At 45.4% G+C, this 21,667-nt stretch overlaps 1 protein-coding gene across 5 annotated transcripts in view; it reads right to left on the reverse strand.

Moving 5' to 3' along the window:
- Positions 1-21,667, reverse strand: part of LOC147026141 (bone morphogenetic protein receptor type-1B-like) — a 102,044-nt gene that overhangs the window by 13,626 nt on the left and 66,751 nt on the right. For all 5 annotated transcript variants that reach the window (XM_085881264.1, XM_085881261.1, XM_085881263.1 and 2 more), the window contains 2 exons: positions 14,470-14,662; positions 5,545-5,842 (listed from right to left, as the gene is read on the reverse strand). In XM_085881264.1, the coding sequence (XP_085737390.1) occupies positions 5,545-5,842; positions 14,470-14,662 (491 nt within the window). The remainder of the gene's footprint in view (positions 1-5,544; positions 5,843-14,469; positions 14,663-21,667) is intronic.

The following is a 21,667-nucleotide window of genomic DNA, read 5'->3' on the forward strand; positions in this document are numbered from 1 at the left end:
GGCACACCTCAGCTCCTATCCATCAACGAGGCCTTCATCCACAGCTTGATGTAGTCCTGCTCTCCCCTCTTGTCTGGCTCCCCTGCCTCACATCTTGCTCAGCATGAGGCTGTGGAAACCGAGGCTTTCAAGATCATTTTAATCTGTCGCGATGAAGCAGAGTCTATGGGCCGATCACTTCGCCATCCCCGCCAGGTCGGTGGTCTCCCAGTATTCTTCCGCCTCATTTCTGGTCTTGCACCCTCTGCCTTCTCTGTGCTCTCTCAGCACCGAGTATCTGCAAGACGCATGCGGTCCACGAGCAACCTCCTTCAAGTGAAATCCTCACCTCTGCTCATTTATTCCTCTCTTTTTCCCACCTGTGGAACCCCTTTCACATTCTCTTCAATCTCGCTCTTCAAACCAGCTGTTCACCACCATCTCATATCATCCCCCATCCAAAGCCATGATCTTTTCTACACCCGTTAAACCTTCCCCACCCCTTCCAAAATATTGCTTATGCATCCATCTTGTCCAACCCTTGTGTTCTTCCTTACCCCGCATCGTTACTCCGTATACCTTCTCCCTTCACCCTGCGATTGGCATTTCCCCTTTCTCATGCTGTGTCTTGGTCTGTTCTGTGTCCGAGCTCTTCCACGAGTCAAAATATTTTTAAAAAATTAAAAAATAAAATGCACCATTTTATTTGTGGGGGATCATGTCGAATTATTTCACAACAGACTTTTTGTCGATGCTCCATCCAGATTTTTGCTCTTCAGTGGGGACATTGTTCTTTTTTAAAATTTTAATATTGTATACGAAATCAAGGCTCGTGGAAGAGCTCGGCCACAGAACGGAAAGTTCTTTCTTCATTTTGAAGTCCCAGAAGTAATGATGCAAGCAATTCATGGACCCTGGAAGCTACAGGAAAAGCAACGTTGTTATCAATCATGTTCAGGTGCCCCACAGTTTTGGATTTACACCTTTCGTAACAATTATCGAGAAAAATAAGAAACCAAATTATCCCAACATTTTTTTGAAGCACTAAATTTTGTGTTTTTGAATTACGGCTTTACCCCACACCGAGTAACAGATGATGCCAGCGCCAGCATGGTGTCGGCATTTAAACAATACGTTACCGCAACCAAGATGGTTCCTACTGGAATGATCCAACATAGGAGAAACAAAATAACCCAAGCACATTGCAGTGGAAATACATTCATAGTGAGCACGCCTTGAATAATGATGCAAGGATGTGCAATGTGAAAATATATGGCTCATATAAAAGTGTGTTTGGAGAAGACACAGACACAATTTTTTTTTTTTTTTTATCATTTCAGCAACGAGGAGAGGCTTGCTCAAATGAGCAAATCGTCCTCAAGAGTTGGTGATTCTGTTTCATGCACCAACTTGGATGTACAGTGATCGCTTGTTCACCAGTAATATTGTTGCGAATTTGGAAGCTTAGGTCCTATAGATCAGCTATATCGGTAAGTTTGTGTTTATAGTTAGGCTCCCGTCCAATGTTTAATGGGTGATTAATTGTACGTGCGCTGTGAGTTATTTTGATTGTTAGGATTTAAATTACCAACAACAATGACAACGACAAAGACACCAGCCCTCGCTTCCTTCCACCATCACCCCCCGGCACCATTGCATGTGTGCGTGTCAGCATGTACGTGGGCGGAGTCCAATGTGCGAGGCGGGGTTTCTCTGGACGCTGGTGTGCTGGCTTCACTCCAAATATGGGCATAGAGCATTCTCTCTGCCCAATGAGGGAGTGCGAGCGTGGGATAAGAGAAGCGCGCGTGGGCCAAACGAGAGAGTTGTCGAGAATTGTCTTCTGGTCTTCAGTCTTCGGAAGTCTGGTGGTCTTCTGAAGCCAGTCGCCTTCCTGGGGTCCCGCCAACAGAGCGTCTTCTCTTGTGGCCTGTGTGCCTGCGAGCCTGTCCCTCGAGGATTGCCTGCCTGGGCTTGGAGCGGCATTGTGTGGCGGGTTCGAGTCCTGCCACACCGGACCGTCGAAGACCGCACGAGGCGGGAAGGTCCAAGAATAGGCTCTGACCTCCAGCTTGCCTTTCCTCGAGCTGGAGGTCTTCAATAAAGACCTGATGGGTCCGTTTCTTTTTGGGTGGACGTGTGTGTGTGTGTTTGTGGCGCCAGTCTATTAAGTAAAACTGCATAAGTGCTTGTACATAAATTGCTATTCCTTCAGTATTCGGTTAACTCTGCCTTATTGCGTGCTTCCCTGCCCCATTATAAATAAATATCCCTTTTGTGAAATGTTCCAGCTCGTTTCTGTGCTTCTTTCATTGGCGTGGCATGGTGTGTATTGAGAAATAACGAGGCCGTAAATTGTTCATTTGGTCTGACGGGCCTTGGTAATCCCTGCTCGGGTTACACACGGTCCGGGCTCGGTAACAGCTCGTTCCGCTCGAGGTCCGTCGAGGGTGTGGATTCCCCGGTAACTTTGTCCGCATGGGTAATTAGGTATATTGAAGTTTGGCAATTGACCCTACCCCACGCGGTCAAATTATTGGCGATTCATGGTCCAGTAAGGGACCCGCGCCTTTCGGACTTATCCAAAAGGCACGACCTCAATTCCGGTGTGTTCGGTGGAGCCGACTCTACTGATCCCTCCAGCGGTCTGCTCGCCACCGATACCCGGCCCCGTAACAATATCATGAACAAACTAGAGGGGGAGCACTCGGTAGAGAGTGCAAAACCTCCGCCGCCAATACTGCTGGGTCACTTAAGTGAACCTGATATCCTATTCATTGGAGGTCAAAACGGATCAGACTCCACTGAACCACGATTGAATAAACTAAACTAGATCGACGCGCATGTAGAAATGCCAAAAAAAGAAAATCGAAATTTTTTTGAAAAAAAAAGGTGCAAAATTTCTGGGTTTTTTTTCTCCAACAAATTTTTTTGGGGGGTTGGAAATCACTTAAAACATGTAGAAATGCAAAAAAAAAAAAATTTAAAAAAAATTAAAAAAAAAAAAATATATCGTGCTATATATCGTTTTTGATTCCATCTCTAAATGGTGAAGAATCACTTAAAAAAAATTATTGTATCCGATTGCAGATCTTCACCAAAATATCATCACACATCCAACCTGTCCAGCAAATTTCGTTAAAGTCCAGCCACAACTTTTTTGAGATAACCCTGCTCACAGACAGACAGACAGACAGACAGAGATAGACAGACAGGGGTGAAAACATAACCTCCATCCACCTTCGGTAGTGGAGGTAATCAATAAATGACTGAACAAATGAAATAAATGAATGTATGAACGAACGAATGATAAATGGATGAAAACACAAACAAACATCAAGATTTTGATTTTGAGTGATCGGCAACGGCCAAATGAGCAGTGAGATTCCAATCCTCACACCTTGTGAGAAGGGGATACACGGAATGACATCACGAGTCACACAGATCTTCAAACCCCACACACAGCCTTCAATTTCAAAAAGTGCACAAGTTTGCTGCAGAGCTTTCATTTATTGCTATCCCTTAGAAATTCCTTAATTTCAAGCCACAGCCACAGCCACTGCACAGTTCTCTGTGGTTGGTGCAGCACCACAACTGTCTGGAGGACTTCCCATTCATTATGGAGGTTTGATCAGCGTGGGCGTTAACGTTATGGGTTTATAACAATTCCATATACGGGTAACTTTTTGCAATTTCATGTTCAGAGGCTTTCAGTGTCCAATCAGGGGGAATATTTTATGGACCGTGATAACACATCAAACTGCAATAATTCATTCAGCAGAGACAATTTGACATTAATGATGGCATGTTATTTGAAAAAAAACGTCTGTATTTATGTTCTCACCCAGAGTCTGTCGCTCGACAGGTCCATCGTCCAATGCATTTGTCTGACTGCCTTAAATGATCAGTCAAAAGTTAACTCGAGTATGTTTACCATCGTGGTAGATGTTTTGAGTGTTGGCCCTTCGGCAGAGCAAAATGTTCCCCTTCATGTCCTGCTCCGACGAAGGGCGTATGCTCGAAATAAAGAGCAGCTCTTCATTTCTAATGATGGGAAACATACGCTTAACAACTTTTAATTGACAAAATCCATTGTTTATCTTGTCCGCAGACGTAGATGGGTCTTAGTCTTTACAGAGACTAATACCATTGTCTGAACACCTACGGTGAAAGGTATGTACGCACTGATTCACCGACTTCCATGATTAACCACTACACCCCTTCTCCCAAAAAAGAAAAATCAATTATCTCCACTGTTATATTCAACCGAAATTTCCTTTCATTCTTGTGATGCAACCAAGTCTCAATAATGGAAATTCCAGTCATTTCAGGGAGGAAATACTGAAACTAACAGGTAAAAATAGTTGGGCTATGACAGGTCAATGGGGGTAATAAAGATCATGGGTTCTGAAATAATTACGTGCACGTCTCAGTGTACGTACAACATGATTTTATCAGACGTCATTGAACTTCTACATGCGCAAACATATTTTCAAGCTGATCGAACATAATTATAATCATGAATTCCCATTTTATTTTAAGCCATGCTTGATTGAGCAATGATAAACGACGGTGAAAGGTGATGGGGGGGGAGATGTTAAACTACAAAACTCCTAAAGTACAGTATATACAAAGTATGAGTTGACGTAACCTTCCATGGCATCACCATGCTGCTCGTCTGTAGATTTGGAAAAGATAAGTTGTTTGTCAGCTTCCTGGCTGACATGTCTTTCAACACAGTCAAATCTCTAGCTCTCACTCTTATCCCTCCATAAGGATTAGCTGCCAAACCCCCCAGTGTACTGCTCTGGCAAACCCCAGGAAAAGGTGAAGTCCCTTGAGCTCCGAGGTCACACAATCTGTTACAACCCATCTTTGGTGAACAACATCTCCGAACTGGCTGCCAAGGCTAGCGAACGTCTCACTATGATCTCCATAGCAGAGTCCACTCTGAGCTGCTCAGAACTATTTACAGTGTGCAAGACCTTCATCCGAAGCATCATGGAGTATGGGTCCCCACTCAGAGCTGGTGCAGCCCCTGCCTATCCTGCTCCCCTGGCAATGATCTAGTCCAAGGCTCTGCATGGTATGGACAGTGCTCAGCAGGTGGTTGAGTGCCCAAGGTCTGCTTCTTGCCAATTGCAGGCAGTCTTTGGTGGAGTCTCAGTTTGCCGTCGCCTCCCTTCTGGTCTTGTTCAATATCCCATTCTCTTCCCTCCGTCCAACATAGCCCTTCTAGTTCCCCACAACAAGGTCACATGTGTTCCTCTAGAAACCCAAAAGTAGTTTCCCTCCACAATTCACCTCCTCCCTTTGGTAGCTCACCTCCATTCCTCCTTCATCCCTCAACCTCCATAACAGTTGTTTTGTCATCCTCCCTCCCCACTTTCAAAAGTGTTGAACAGGCAATATAAAATGCTTTCCATACTTTGTTACAATTATGGGTACCCTTCCCTAATATCCTTATATCTCCAATAAATATAAATAACTCAGAAGGCAACAGAGATTATGCAAGTATGTGCCACACCCATGACACAATGAGACGGTGACAGAATAGAAACTGACCTGTTATACACAGCAGCCAGCCCAAGCTCAGCGATGGCGCAAGTACCGTCGCGGCGCACGAGCAATGTACGACTGCTGAGGTTACAGTGAGCAACGGCGGGCTTGCCACGCGTCCCATGGATCTCTGTATGTAAGTAGCAGAGGCCAGAGGCAGCAGAGTACGCTAGTCTGAGGACACCCCTGCCATCAATCGCTGCTGCTCGCAAATAGTCCTGCAGGGCGCCACCCTCCAGGTAATCCGTGATAAGCAAACGCTGTGTGCCCGACCGGGCCGCCTTGATATCTGCAGCAATGAAGCCTGCAACACAGAGACAAGTGCACTTTTGATGGCCAAACAGAATCCAGCGAAGAGTACGTCACACAATCATGATTTAACTATTTCGTTTAAGGTAAAAGATAAAAGGATAAGTTTATAATCAAGGCTGGGTTCACAAAGCACAAATGCAATTTGCATTCACAAATGGTAAAACAGTCAGTGGGATGAATGTGCGGTGACGTACTGCATGGCAGCGACCCACGTGCAGCTCGAACGCAGGCTTTAAATTGGCTTATCTTGCCTTCCCCTCTGAGCACTTGCCTCACCCGCAGGATGCTGGGATCCAAGGTTCAATTCCCATACCATGTGCTAATTTACCCATGGTCTACCAATGTCTTTGTAAGTTGTGAAAAAGAGAACACCGATCTCTCCAGTCCTTTTCCTGCATGTAATTAACGTGTCCAAGCCCCACCACACGTGCCTTTGATAAAAATAAAACAAATTACACCAGCTTTTGTCCACGGCGAGGTGACGTCTTGCTCTCACGTTACAAATGTGGAAAGCCAACAAAAGGAGATTTTGTTAATCCACTGAGCAAACACAATTAGATTACAAATTCTCAATGACATAACTCATCATGGCAAATACGCAGATGCATGGGCACCAAGAGGCCATTAAAGGTCTTTATTTCTTGGATCTCTCTTCCGATGATGCCAAAGGTCATTTGGTAAACCAATTTTACATGCCGAGGTGAACTGTTTCCGGCAAAACAAATGAAAAAAAAAATTTACAACCCTCGAAATGCAAAGTCAAAGCTGCTGGACTAACTCAGCGGTGATGATGGGGCCGAGAGATCAAAATGTCAGTGACATAAATTTCTAGGCATGCGACTACGCGAGCCGTAGAGCTCAAAGATGATCATTGGCACAAAGCACAAACTAAAACACCGACAGCAGTTTCCAAATTAGTGGAGAACTAATGAGCAAGCCCGAATTACTCTCCATGCCTGGCAGATGTTTCTAAAACCAGACGGCAAAGCCAAAGATAATTGCCTAACAGAAGGCTTTGTCAAGAGAAATCCAACGCGGCGAAACAAAAACATCTCACGGCTACAACATCATTGAAAACGAGTCCTAAGCAGAAAATATTTTTGACTGTTTACATTGTGTCATTAAAGAAACGTTTCAAACGAAAAGCTTTGGAGTCACGCACCCGAAGAAACATGCCGTATTCGCAACACCCACCAACTGTGATCTCAAGAAAAGTTGCTTCAATCTGCTAAGATTGCAATTTTGTTGCAGCAGTTTAGAAATTGTTTGCTCAGCGATGATATCTTATCCACTGCCAGGTTTACAGCCACTGGCAAATCCCCCCCCCCCCAACATTGGCTTTCTCTTGCAACAGGTGGGTTAAAATAAATTAAAAAAAAAGAAAAAAGAAAAGAAAAGCGATCAGTTGTCACGGGTACATCGCGATCGGAGGTGTTGAGACTGCAAGTGCAAAATTGGAGCATTCTGTTCGACGGAACAAAAGATCCGACTCAATGTTTCAGAGCCTTGTCTGCAAATGCCCATTGCACGCAAGATAAAGAGATTTTGGGTTGGGTAGAGCAAAAATAGGAGAGATTAAAAACCCGGCACAGCGAGACCAAAAATATTTTTCTTCTTCGACTCTTCCGATCAAGGAATGTCGGTCAACGCTCTTTATCTCCCATGGCATTTTCGATCTTTCATTTTATCTGCTAAATTTTTCACGACACTTCAATCGGAGGCATTTCACAAGACAGTGACAATGCTTTCGAAATAAATTAAAAAAAAAAGGCCGCAACAGACGATGCCCTTTTCATATCCTTCCCCGCATCAGGCAATGGATTCACTGTCCAGGGCACAAATCGATTCCTCATTAGGGGGGACGATCTAACAAGGTTGCTGCTCCGTTGAAGAGCAGTGCTTCGTTAACAGCCGAGCGGAGAAACTTGAAACCACAACCCCCTCTTCACCCTGAGTGCACTTCGCACCTTTCCCGAATTCCACACCGTGCCCTCTTGTTGCAATCATTATTGAGAATATGGAAAATAACGACTTTCTCTGCAATGTCTACCGTCACTCGATTTATGCCATCCCCTGCATCAGCTGCAGTTTTGGACAACTTGTTTCTGAAAAGGAGGCATAATGTTTGAGGTAATAATCATATATTACCGACATGTGCATTTTTATTTATTTATTTTTTTACTAATTCGCTACCATTTATGATGAAGACTACTCTGATTCTGCAACTGGTCCAGATGACATCAGCGCATGTGTCCTAAAAACTTGCTCTGCTGCTCTTGCGCATTCCCTTTTGCTCTGTTCACCCTATCGTTTGCCCGAGATCATCTTCCATCTGTTTTGGAAGTTGGCCAACATCACTGAATTACATAAACAAGGTGAAAAAAACAGATCCCTTGAACTACAGACCGAACAGCTTACTTCCAATCATTAGCAAGGTCATGCATCCATCACTGCAATTGATATTAAATCCTTCCTTTTCTTAAATGGCCTCATTTTACACCGTCAGTTCGGATTCAGACCCAGTCACTCTACCCTGGACATGTTGCTTCGGCTCCCGAACAATGGATGGATGCCTTCAATCTCAGACATGAGATCAGGGCCATCTTACGAGAGCAGCCATCTTTCCAGAATCACTGCTCACCTCCACTCATTCGTTCCACTTTTTCCCCACCCGTGGAACCAGCTTCCACATTCTCTTCAATCTCATTCTTTCCTCCAGGTCATCAAGACAGTTGTTCACATCCATCTCAGATCGTCCCCAATCCGAAACCATTATCTTTTCTACCCTCTTAACCCCACCCAAATCCCCCCTTCTTCAAAATTTACAGTTTTCCCTCCTGAGAGTTTCCTTCTGTTACCATATTATCCAGCCTATGCATCCTCTCTTGCCCCCATTCCTCCCCACACTCATTGTTTGTCCCATTCTGCCTATATCTTGGCCTTCAACTGTGCTGTTGTCTCTCTGTCTCTGTCTCTGTGTCTCTGTGTCTCTGTGTCTCTGTGTCTCTGTGTGTCTCTGTGTGTCTCTCTCTCTCTCTCTCTCTCTCTCTCTCTCTCTCTCTCTCTCTCTCTCTCTCTCTCTCTCTCTCTCTCTCTCTCTCTCTCTGTGCTGTTCTATTTCGCCTGTTGCATCCTGATCCGTTCGGTGTACTTGTACTAGCTCTTCCACGAGCCTCGCCGATGTATACAAAAACAAAAGCCTCAAATGCCCGGAAAAGTAGCATTACGGGCGAATCATCTCCACTGGGAATGATGAAAGAGAAGGCCCAAACACCATAATCATTGAGACTAAAAATGTTGCCGAGACAAGCAGTGCCACACACAAGTCTGAAAGATGGTGCTGGTTTAAAAAATTTAAAAAACAATTGGTTATTTGGCAAATATTTTCACACCATTTCATCTTAATATGTTTTCTGTACAAAACTTATTTTCTCAAATAAGTCCACGTATTCTTTCATAAATTAACATGAAAAGTACATCACCAGGTATTCCTCGCTGCAATTTTTACTATAGATAAAACTCCTTGATAAGATTGTTTTTGTGACAAGCAGGTCTATTTAGATCCAGATCATGAACCATGCTCTATACAGAGCATCGGTGCTGCCGAAGCAGTTTCTATGGCTGGTGTTACAATCCTGTATGGGTCGCCAGTCCGAAACAAAGTCAGGGCAGGAATTTGGAATTTTGCCAGGGCGCCGGATAGAACTCACCTATTTTTCACCAAGGACACCATGGGATCTTTGCTAGCAGACAGGACGCCTAGATAACATTCATCCGAGGGACTGCACAAACATCTGCTTGTGAAACACGAGGATGACGGTTCATAGCTGGGCCGAGACTCAAACCCAGGTGAGACAGCTTAGAGGTGAGTGTGCATACCTCGAGGGCTCTCGGCCATCCTGCCAGCCCCGGTCTGTTTACTAAAAAAAAAATTTGGACACAGAAATCTAAGCAAATGGAGTAAGCTAAATGACAGAGCGCAGCAGGTTTACAGTCGATTCACAGAGGACCAAAAGAGAGCGGGAAGACACAGACGTCACAAAAGTTTGTACAATCAATTCAGTACACTGAGAAGTTCTGTTCACAAGAACAAGAATGAGAGAACAATGATAAATTTTAAGGTCATGGCTTCTTCATTCTCAAAATTAATAACTTGTATTTGCAAACTTTTCTCAACATCCAACTATAATACATGGAGAATAGCAAATTATTATGGAAACAGGAAAAACTGGGTATCAAACGCAAATAACATGTGATGGAATTGAATCTCAAGTGTAAAAATGAAATGCTTCATCATAATGTTGCGGTTCTCGGAACCGCATGCAGACAACAGATAGTGGCCCCAAGACAGTTATTCCATTATTATACGTGTAGATAGTCCCTTTCCTTTTGTTTTGCGGGACAACAAGGGAGTGCGTTGCGATGATCTAATAGCCAGGTTTGCTTAAATCATTTTCTTCTTCTTTTCGTCTGATCATTCATGAGGTAAATCAGCCACGTGCGCCTTCGCTGTGAGGTGTACCCTCATGGAGGCCAGCGCGTGCGGCGCCGCTGTGAGGAAACTGCTGCACAGAGCCCTCTTTCCCCGGCGAGCCCTAAACCCAACGTGTGCAGCGAGTCATATCGTGCGCTTAGCAGTGCAGGATTATCGACTCGAGCTTCCGATGATCTGGTGAAGATTGCCGGTTGCATTAAAAAGCAATGTGAATGAATACTTCTTAAGAAGCTGCACGAATGGTGTTTTTCACAACACAGGAAACACGGCCAGCACGACGCCCACGCTGCACAAAACGCGTACGGAGGCCGATAAAGACGACTCCACGCCATGTTGGGCGGGATACGAGTGTGCGGAGTAGAAGAGGCTTGTTCATTTTCAACCTCAATATCCGACACATGTTGGTGTTCGCCCCGCGCACTCGCGAGCAGAGTCGTGCGAACGTGAGCGCTGGCCACGTGCGTAATGACCGAACCGCGTGCACTGCATGGAATGTGCTCGAAAGCAGGCACGTACGCCGCTCGCGAAACGTGCATGGATTTAGACATAATGATGTATCTTCGGCCCTCGCTGGCAGCAGCGGATTCTCCATGGATGGTGAACGTTTTCTCGTCTCTCCGGCCAGCGAAGCTGCGATTGAGCCGGGGGATGTACAGTGCAGGCCACGTTGGCACGCGGAGCGGGCGCGTTGATCGGCGCTGGTCGGGCACTTGAGCGGGCATGCGGGACCCTCGGCCGGTTGCAGGGCACGGGCTGGGGGTTTTTGCAGGACGAGTCGCGTGCCAATTTCGGTGTGGGCGATTCATGTCATGTCGTGGGGTCAGAGCGGAATATTGCCACTGTCTGAGATGGTCTTGCCAGAAACGAAGTGAGGGGGTTTCCGGCCAAAGTTGGAAGGCCACATGAGGGGTCGGGGCCAATTGGAGTGCCCGATTCAGGTGATGTTGTTTCGATCTGGGGTAGCCCCACCCCATGCGTTGAAAGTCCGATAAAGGTCGGAGCAGTCCCTCCGCCTTTCCTTTTTTCTCTTTCTCCGCCTCTCTCCCACTCTCGCCTCACCCTCGTCGACACCGCCACGACCCGCCTCCTGCTGTCTGGACTCCACCTCCTCATCTCCACCCACGTGTCGACCCCACCCGCCTACATGTTCCCGCCTACCACTCCGCCCTCGCACTCTGGACTCTGTCCCTTCTCCACTCAAGCTCCTCCTTCACGAACGCGGTCTCCACACGTGCGGCTGAAGCCAGAGACGACGTGCCCACTGTCGGGTACCACACCACAGAGCATCCCCTCCATGCCCCCCCACCCCCACAATGTATTGGTGGCACGTCATGCTATCAAGCACAAAGGTAACGAGATCATAGCCTCAACTCCTTTCCCTTCCTGTTGCAAAACTTTCTCTTCATCGGGTTTTCTGTGTATGTGTATGTGTGTGTGTGTGCGTGTGCTGTGTCCTGGCGCCTGTCTGCTTAAGTAAGACTGCAGAAGATCATTATCATTATTATTGTTATTATTTTTACATTAAGTCTGCTCTGTGTCCCCTTTTGTAAGTTGCCTGTTTATTTGCTGCACCACACCTCTCTCCCCTATCTCTGCACAACACACCCCAATGAATCCTGATCGTACCACATACCTTTCCTCGCCCATTGGAAATAAATCGTAATTAGGAATGTTCCCAGCTCATCTTTGTGGTTTCTTTCATTGATCCAGCATGGTCAGAATCCTCGTTTAGCCGGGACTTTATTCCCAATGATCTGTTCCTTCTAGCCGGTATGTCCTTGGCAGTGTCGCTCGGCTGCATCCGATCCGGTTCGGACAAGGCGTACTTGGGCATGTTTCCCGGTAATTAAACCACATGATTAATTGGGTAACCCGTTTAACCCATAGACGGGAGGACCCGAGGTCACGCGGTTGAGTTCTTGGCGTCTACGGTCGGTTAAGCGACCCGCTGCGTCACGGAATTATCCATGTGCGATGATCTACAATTCTGGGGAGTCTGCTAGGAACCGAGATAGCTTCCCCCACCTAGTGGTATTCTCACCCGGCCCCCGGCCCACAACAGTTTGTCCGGAAACCGCCTCACTTCGTTTCTGGCAAGGCCATCTCAGACAGCGGCAATATTCCGCTCCGACCTCACGACATGACATGAATCGCCCTCACCGAAATTGGCACGTGAATCATCCTGCAAAAACCCCTGGGCTGTGCTCTGGCAACCGGCCGAGGGTCCCGCATGCCCGCTCGGGCGCCAGACCAGCGCCGATCAACGCTCGTTATTATTATTAGCCGGGCAGATTGGGTTCGCACAAAAGTGCAACAAAAGCGGATCGCTGACTGGCTCAATTGGCCAATCTTGTCAGAAGATTCGCTGTGGTCAGATGTTTTGAAATGCTGATTTGTGTCAAATGAACCCGGTGGACATGGAGATATGGTTAGTCCCATGCTTGCCAGGTAATGTAATTGTAATTGAAGGCACGTGACAATTACAATACACACACACACACACACAATGTGTTACTATGGCCTATTCAAGACGAGGTAATGTCCAAACATGGAAAATTGTTGGGTTGAATAATGCTGGGATTGTCTTAGAGTGAAATTCGAAGTTAACTTGACTAGCATTGAACTGTTTTCAGGAAGTGGTCGAGAACCATCAACAAATCAATGATGTGAAAGACAGGCCTCAATCTGGACGGCCCAGGGTGACGTGTAACAGAGAAGATGCAGCTCTCATCAGACTGATCAGACGTATTCCTTTTGCAACAAGCACAGTGCTGCAGCATGACTGGGAACCCCCATCCAAGGTTTTTACAATAACTTTCCGGAACCAGCCTCATGCTGCAGGTTCCAAAGCCAGCAGACTGATAGACGCCTTCTTCTCACCCCAGAACACAGAGCAGCCTCCTTTGAAATGGTGCCGGACACATCAACACTGGAATCTCGCATCCTGGAGGAAGATCCATTGGTTTGGTGAGAGTCAATGTCTCCTGCACGACATTGATGTCGTAGAACTCGGGATTGGTGATCATCTGACACAGCCGATTCATCCAAGAACATCGTGGAGTCCGTTACGCTTGGTGTTGGATCCATTATGATATGGGGCTGTCTTACGATTATAAACTTGATCTTGTCACTGCACAGGGTAACCTGACAGGCGAAAGGTAACATCGGGACATTTTGGATTGTGTTGTTCGACATTCTGACAACCATCCACTTCTTCAGACCTGTATTCGTGGACGAGAGATCCAGACTCCACGATACTCATGCAGTTATTATTAACTTCTTGTGAAACGATGTCACTTTGCCCTGGCCAGCAAATGCTGATGAAAAACCAATAGAGCATGTTTGTGACACTCTTGGGTAAATAATTATGAAATTGGATCCTGCTGTGCAAATTCTGGCACAATTGGAGGTTCATTTGGACCAAGAATGGCAACAACCCTTTTTGGATTCTCTCCAGTGGCTTCTACAGGGGACGAGGAGGGTTGCAGCAGTTATTCGTTCTCATGGTGCTTTTACACCATTATCGACTTGTCGAGACATTCATTCTGTTGTGACATCATTGGATGCCATTATTCACTGGTTTTGAGCCCAACAACACATGATGTGTTGCCAGCAGGCAGCGCCATTCCGAAGTTGGTGTGTTTTGTGGTGTAAAGCCTGGTGTTGGCTTAGTGGTTGAAGTGACTGGCTTGGGATCTAAGGGTCTTGAGTTTGAGCCACTGTCAGCTGTTGAATTAACATCAGTTGGGGTTGACTCAGCCTGTCATCCTTAGGAGGTTGGCAAAATGAGTACCAGTGTACTGGGGTAATAACCATTTGGGGTAACTTGCGTCAGAGTAGCATCCTGTCCAATGAAACTGTCTCGGCAGCTCTATGTGCCTTTATGGTGCAAAAGGAATGGTATTATTATTATATTATTATTTGTGGTGTAAAAAAAGAGCTATGACAGACATCCTCATTTCGAGATTATTTAAAAAAAAAATCAACAAAACCTCTCGATTTGTCTCGGGTTATTTTTCAAACATGCAACTTTATCAATGTATCATTTTATTTTTTTAGCTAACAGCTCCAAATATGGTCGTTGAATTGACTGGTTTTGAAAGGATGTAAAGAGTGGTACAAACCCAAAACATTTTCATGGCGCATCAGCACTGACTGGTAGATCTCAGTTTCACGTAGCCAGGTAGCCTCCTCTAATGAGAAGTACACCTTCACGGCCACGGCCTCATCACGCCATTTTCCCAACCAGACTTCGCCAAAGCGTCCTCTGCCAAGCTCCCGCACCAGCGACACCTGCTTCCCAATGGTCCTCGGAACCTGTACAGCAGAGCCATGAGACACAATGGATGAATATTTCCACAAAGCTCGGAACAAGTGTGTAGCTACCCTCAGGAGAGCCAGAAAACAACATCTTTCTCATCTCAAGTCTGAACTCTCAAACCTCTCTCCCTCCTCAAAATCCTGGTGGCGTTTAATCAAATCTGTTTCTGGTGTATGTTCCCCCTCCATCCCCTCCCTTACCTCAAATGGCCGCACTGCTGATTCCACACGTGATAAAGCTGAATGTCTAAACTCGGTGTTTGCAGCTAAATCTTGTGTCCCAAACCCATCACTATCTCTACCCACTTTACCCAGTCGCACCCAACTGTCCCTGGACTCTGTATCCTTTTCTCCTGACAAGGTGGAGAGCTTGCTTTCAAACCTCGAGTCAGATTCTGCAACCGGTCCAGACGGCATCAGCCCACGTGTCCTCAAAGCCTGCTCTTCTGCTCTTGCTCACCCTCTCTCTGTTCTATTCACCCTCTCATTTTCCCAAGGTCATCTGCCATCTGCTTGGAAATCTGCTAACATCACTGCCCTGCATAAAAAAGGTGCAAAAACAGATCCCTGTAACTATAGACCAATCAGCCTTCTCCCAATCATCAGCAAGGTTATGGAATCCATCATCGCTTCAGACATGAAATCCTTCCTCTTCTCCAATGGCTTGATTTCCAATCATCAATTTGGTTTCAGACCAGGTCACTCTACCCTAGATATGCTGCTACTGCTCTCCCATCAATGGATGGAGGTCCTCAATGCCAGACAGGAAATCCGAGCCGTATCCCTGGACATATCACGTGCTTTTGACACAGTCTGGCACCCTGCCCTACTCACCAAACTCTCTTCCCATGGTATTCAAGGCCATCTCCACTCATGGCTCGCAGACTTCCTCTCCTGTCGCAGTCAACGTGTGGCCCTAAATGGAGTTCTTTCATCCCCTCTTCCTGTGCAGGCTGGAGTTCCTCAAGGTAGCGTTCTGGGCCCTGTTCTTTTTCTGGTTTTCATCAATGATCTCTCGGACTCTCTGGAAAATCCTCTATTTCTCTTTGCCGATGACTCAACCCTCTGCCGTACCATCTGTCATCCCTCAGACCGGCAAGCAGCAGCTTCTTCGCTCACTGCAGATCTGGATAAAATCACAAACTGGTCCAACACGTGGAACATGTCTTTCAATCCAGACAAATCTCACACTCTCACTATGTCTCTTCGAAAGGACCGTTTACAAAACCCCCCCATCCACTTTCTCAACAATCCTCTGGAAGAAGTCTTTTCTTTCAAGCTTCTGGGTCTCACTATCTGCCATGACCTTTCCTGGGAAAGTCACATTTCCAACCTTGCCTCAAAAGCCAGTCGCCGACTGAGAATCCTCCGTCGTGCAAAGTCCTTCCTCGGCCCTCTTGAGCTCCTGACCACTTACAAAGCTTTTGTCCGTAGCCTGATGGAGTACTGCTCTCCCCTCTGGGCTGGTGCTCCTGCCTCCCACCTTTCTCGACTTCACGCTGTCGAAACCAGGGCTTTTAAGATCATTGGCATCTCCCGCAATGAAGCTGAGTCTTTGGGCCTCTCACTCAATCACCGCAGGTTGGTCGGTGGTCTTTCTGTCTTCTACCGACTCCTCTCCAGCCTTGCCCCCCCTGCTCTCTCTGCGATTTGTCCCAACCACATTTCCACAGGGCGCTCAAGGTCCGCCAACAACCCCCTTCTGGTAAAACTACCAAAATCACGAATCACTGCTCATCTTCACTCTTTCATTCCTCTTTTTTTCCCGCCTTTGGAATAAACTTCCTCACTCTATTCTTTCCCATTCTTCCCTTCAGGCTTTCAAAACAGCTGTTCACCACCACCTCTTATCTTCCCCCATCCAAATCCTCGATCTTTTCTACCCCCGATAATCCACCCAAGCCCACTTCCTTCAATTCTCCTGCTTTCCTTCCTGAAAGTCCCTTTAATGTCCATCTTCCCCTCGCCATGTTCCCCGTCCCATCCCCATCCCTCTCCCTTCCACAGTTCACCTGTGTCTGTTCCCCAATGTTTTGTCCCTTCCACTCCCGCCCCTCTTGTCTCATGCCTCCTTGCTGTGAGTTGTGTGTTAGCTCTCATACGAGCCTCGACCAAGGTATAAAAAAAAAAAAAAAAAAAAAAAAAAAAAAAATTTCATTTGCATAAATCCAATATGGCCACCAAATATCAATATTCCGCCACATCTTTGCTCTCAGGTGACACGTCTTGGCTGAGCACCCAAAACATCACTTGCATTCGGATTCTAGATGTTTTAGAATACGAAAAAAAAATCGGAGAAATGCTAAAGCATGCTGAGATTATTTCCAATGCATGTAATTATTGCAACACTCCTGCTATTGTTCCACACCCCTCCAACGAGGGACATTACAATGAACTCTGACCGACCGATCACGTGTCCATGTACTTCTGTGTACGCGATATTTCAAAAAAAAACATTGAGCATTTAGCTTACATATTGCAGAATCCTCATGACATTATCTCGTCCTGATTAGATCACGGCTGTGATTGGCTGAATTATGTTGCCATGGCAACCATCTCAGTAATTTTGCATGTGTACGATATTCGAGAGGCTCTTCTTGCCTTGTTTTTTGTTAAACGGTGTGTGTGTGTGTGTGTGTGTGTGTGTGTGTGTTTGTGTGTGTGCACAACCCAAAAGGTGAGGGGGGGGACCTAAAGTATGAGCTCCTTGATTTGAGCAAATTTACAAATTATCCCTTCTTAATTTAATGGTTACACACAAATATATATATATATATTTTTTTAAAATAAAATATTATACTTTTATGAAAAGAATATTTGTAACGCTCGAATTGCTTTTACTGTTTTGACACATCTATGCTATATAATATTTTACAAAATAAAATTACGTTCTCTCAACACCATTCAACCCAAATTGGCATAAACTCTGATGCAGAGTAATATAATTCAACTTTCTAATCGAAAACTTTCATCAAAAACCACTATTTTATTCTCGTACTGTGTTCGTCTTTCGGCTGCTCCCGTTAGGGGTCGCCACAGCGGATCATCCGTTATGATCCGCACACTGATTTGGCATAGGTTTTACGCCGGATGCCCTTCCTGACGCAACCCTGGTCGCCTCTTACGACACAGGCATAAGGATTGGGTTTCGCCATGATTCCGGGCTGCCCTACACACTCTCATAGCACGGCCCAGTGCAGAGCTCCCGTCCTCAAGCGATCCTCCAACCCAAGCCTCCGAGTAGCCGGATTTCAGGCGCACGCCACTACGTCCAGTTATTTTTTTTATTTTATTCTCGTACACCTTGACATAATCTATAATATATGTGACAATGAATGCTGTGGTGATCAATCACTGTTGTGGCTAGCAGATCATTCCAAGCACATCATCACCCTACTCAATAAGTTGGCCCGTCAAATTGGTCATAGCCATCAGTAAAATCTGGTAGCTGCGAGTTGATAGAGCTTGTACCACGGCATTCTCCGCACCTAGCGGTGCAAGGCAGGTCGTATTTTTGGCACGTGCACCTCCTTGTAGTGCAGTCTTGTTTACATCTGCTGATGACATCCGGTAGTTCTGATGGTGCTATGGGCTGGTCTGTCTGTATGGGCAGACATCTTCCATTCACCGTGTGCCATCCCGATTCTTCTCGCTTCGTGTCGATATCTGTGCCTTTCTACTCCATCATCTGATAGGTATCACAGCCTCTGTGTATACTTTCAGTTGGTGGAAGAGTTTGTGGTTCCACATGTGATGTGCTCTTATAAATCTAATCACAAAACCACCTGTATCATAAGGTATCCAGTCCTTCCTCTTTGTTACCCCCATATAAAGATACCAGTGCCTTATCTCCTGCCACAATGGTGTCTTGCTTTGCCACTTGTACTGCTTGGCTGAACACCTTAGCCTGCTGGCAGAACAGGGCATCGCTCTTGATCTTCTTCACTGGCAAACCCATTCCCATTCCAAACAGCCCAGAGGTTGTGTCACACCTAATAATTGCACAGGATAAAGAGCACATGATCACGTACATCAGGATCAAGAAGCTTCTCCGATTGTTTTATTCACCATATACAGTTCTTGTTTGAAGATTGCTTGGGCTCTGGTGCCAGGAGCAACTCATGTGCGTCCATTTTAACATGATGCAGTAGAAGGACCAGCAAGTCTGTGTCTCGATTAAATTGTGTCATCCCCAATCAGAACGGTGCATCTGTGTCCGGCAGATGCCACAGCTGTTTGGACAATGAGGATATCAGCATCATGCTTTCCATGATCTGTGGTGCACCCAGCTCTCTGTAGTTTGTTGTCATTAAGATAATGCATGAAGTGCTGTTTGTTTGGCTTATTGGTCGATAATTCCTCCTCCTTGGATTGGATAACTATGTCACTGATGAGATGCACTGTCATGCCTGCACAAGCTCCTGCTCTTCTTAGGTGCATGGAATCTTTAGTCATCAGGTAATCTTTGTAGCCATTGAAAACAACTGCAGCTGCACTGCATTTCTGTCACATATCCAACATACACCTGACTATCACTGTCATACGTAGAACCTCTTGGCCATAGTAGGTGGTGGAGTGATAACTACCATCAATGATACAATGGGCACTTCCACTGGGTTGTCATTGCTTCAAGAGAGAATCAGCAAGGGCCGCCTTATTGACGTGCAAGGGAAAATATCAATATTTAGCGAGAAGAATGGGGATGGCACGCGGTGAATGGAAGATGTCTGCCCATACAGACAGACCAGCCCACAGCACCATCAGAACTACCGGATGTCATCATCAGATGTAAACAAGACTGCACTACAAGGAGGTGCACGTGCCAAAAATACGACCTGCCTTGCACCGCTAGGTGCGGAGAATGCCGTGGTACAAGCTCTACCAACTCGCAGCTACGAGATTTTACTGATGGCTATGACCAACTTGACGGGCCAACTTATTGAGTAGGGTGATGATGTGCTTGGAATGATCGACTAGCCATGACAGTGATTGGTCACCATAGCATTCACAGTCACATATATTATCGATTATGTCAAGGTGTACGAGAATAAAATAGTGATTTTTTTGATAAAAGTTTTCGATTAGAAAGTTGAATGATATATATATATATATATATTACTTGAATAAGAGTTTATGCCAATTTGGGTTGAATGGTCTTGAGAGAACATAGCTTTATTTTGAAAAATATTATTTCCATAAAAGTAGAATATATAAATTTAATGAAAAACACGTGCGTGTACGACCTTGAAGAGGGAGAATTTGTAAATGTGATAAAAGTATCAGGAGTAACTTGCAATATTACATGCATTGGAAATAATTTAATTGTGCTTGAGCAGTTGCCCTATGTTTCACATGGTCTAAAATGTCTAGAATTAGAATACAAGTGTTGCTTTGGTTGCTCAGTCAAGACGCGTCACCCGAGAGCAAAAATATGACGAGATCTTGATATTTGGCGGCCATATTGGATGTATGCAAATTATACATCTTTCTGCAACAGAAATTTATTTGGACTTTCAGTGTATTGTTTTGTGGACCACATAAAATGCATTGTGGTTAAAAAAAAAAAAATTATGTTGCAATTTCTTCCAAGTCAAACCTTATTTTGCCCTGATTAGCTGTCTTGGCCTTCGGCTTTGCTGTTGGTGTCCTCCCCCTCCCTCCCCCCTCTCTGCTGTTCCTTTTGGCCCGTTGTGTCATGATCCGTTCAGTGTACTAGTAGTTGCTTTTCCATGAGACTTGACTATGTATATAAAAAAACCATCAACACCTCCATTCTTTCTGGCCTGCACAACTGACTTTCTGAGTCCGTTGTCTCGAGCTCTTCCCTTCATGGTTTTAAGTCTGCTGCTGAAGGCCCAGTCACACCTTGACGTTTTATCCAGCAATGGCAACGTATCAAAATGTATGTAAAACGCTGGCTTACGCTGAATTTTTGATGTTTTTTTTTAAGATTCAGACGTATTCATAACGAGTTGGTCGAATGCATAACATATTAGTAACGGACACAGAACGTTTCGTTGTCTTATAGATAACTTATACCAACGAATGCTTGGCATGTTGTCGGCGTTCACAACCTATGCCCAACAATAGTTTAACTTATGCATAGCGCGCTGCACGTATCGCCGACGGTCACGTGGCGTAGCCTGTTAAGAACCTGCCGCACAATGATTCAGATCATAACCGCCGGAGAAATGGAAGTGTCAACATCGCAGTCACACCTTGGCGATCTTGCCAGCGTATGCCGACCTCTGAAAAATGCGTCTAAAACGCTGGCACACGTCGAATACGGTCTGGGTAAGTTTGGTATACGTGAATAGAACGCTAAAGTACGCTATCATACGTCGTAGTAAATGGAGTACGTCTTGTAATTTTAAACGTGTTAAACATTTTACAATGTACTCTCAGTATGCCTCACACGTTCCACATGCGATGGGAATAAGTTGTAGGCACGTTATGCGATCGTTGGCACACATCGACAAAAGTTACTTGTAAGTTACTCATAAGTCGAAACACGTCGAGGTAATGGTTAGCGTCAGTGTTCCAGACTCCCTGGTTTTTTATTTTTATTTTTTTTTCTTCGGTATGACGGTGATGTTGACGCTTCGATTTCGAGTACGGATATAATATAATATAATTAATAGGCTGCCGCTCAACAATTTAAATCATAACCGCACTAGAAATCAAAGTGTCAACATCACCGTCATACCGAAGAAAATTAAAAAAAAAAAACAATAAAAAACCAGGAGTCTAGAACACTGACACTAAACATTACCTCGACGTGTTTCGACTTATGAGTACCTTACAAGTAACATGTGTCGACGTGTGTCAACGATTGCGTAACGTGCCTAACAACACGTTACTCATAGGTTAGAAATAAGTTTCGGGTACGCTAACCATTACCTCGATGTGTTTCGACTTATGATTAACTTACAATTAACGTGTGTCAACGTGTGTCAACGATCTCATAACTTGCCTACAACACGTTACTCATAGGTTAGAAAT

The sequence above is a fragment of the Eptatretus burgeri genome, chromosome 5 (assembly GCF_056783735.1).
Source record: "Eptatretus burgeri isolate ZD-2024b chromosome 5, Ebu_testis_v1, whole genome shotgun sequence".
NCBI lineage: Eukaryota > Metazoa > Chordata > Myxini > Myxiniformes > Myxinidae > Eptatretus > Eptatretus burgeri.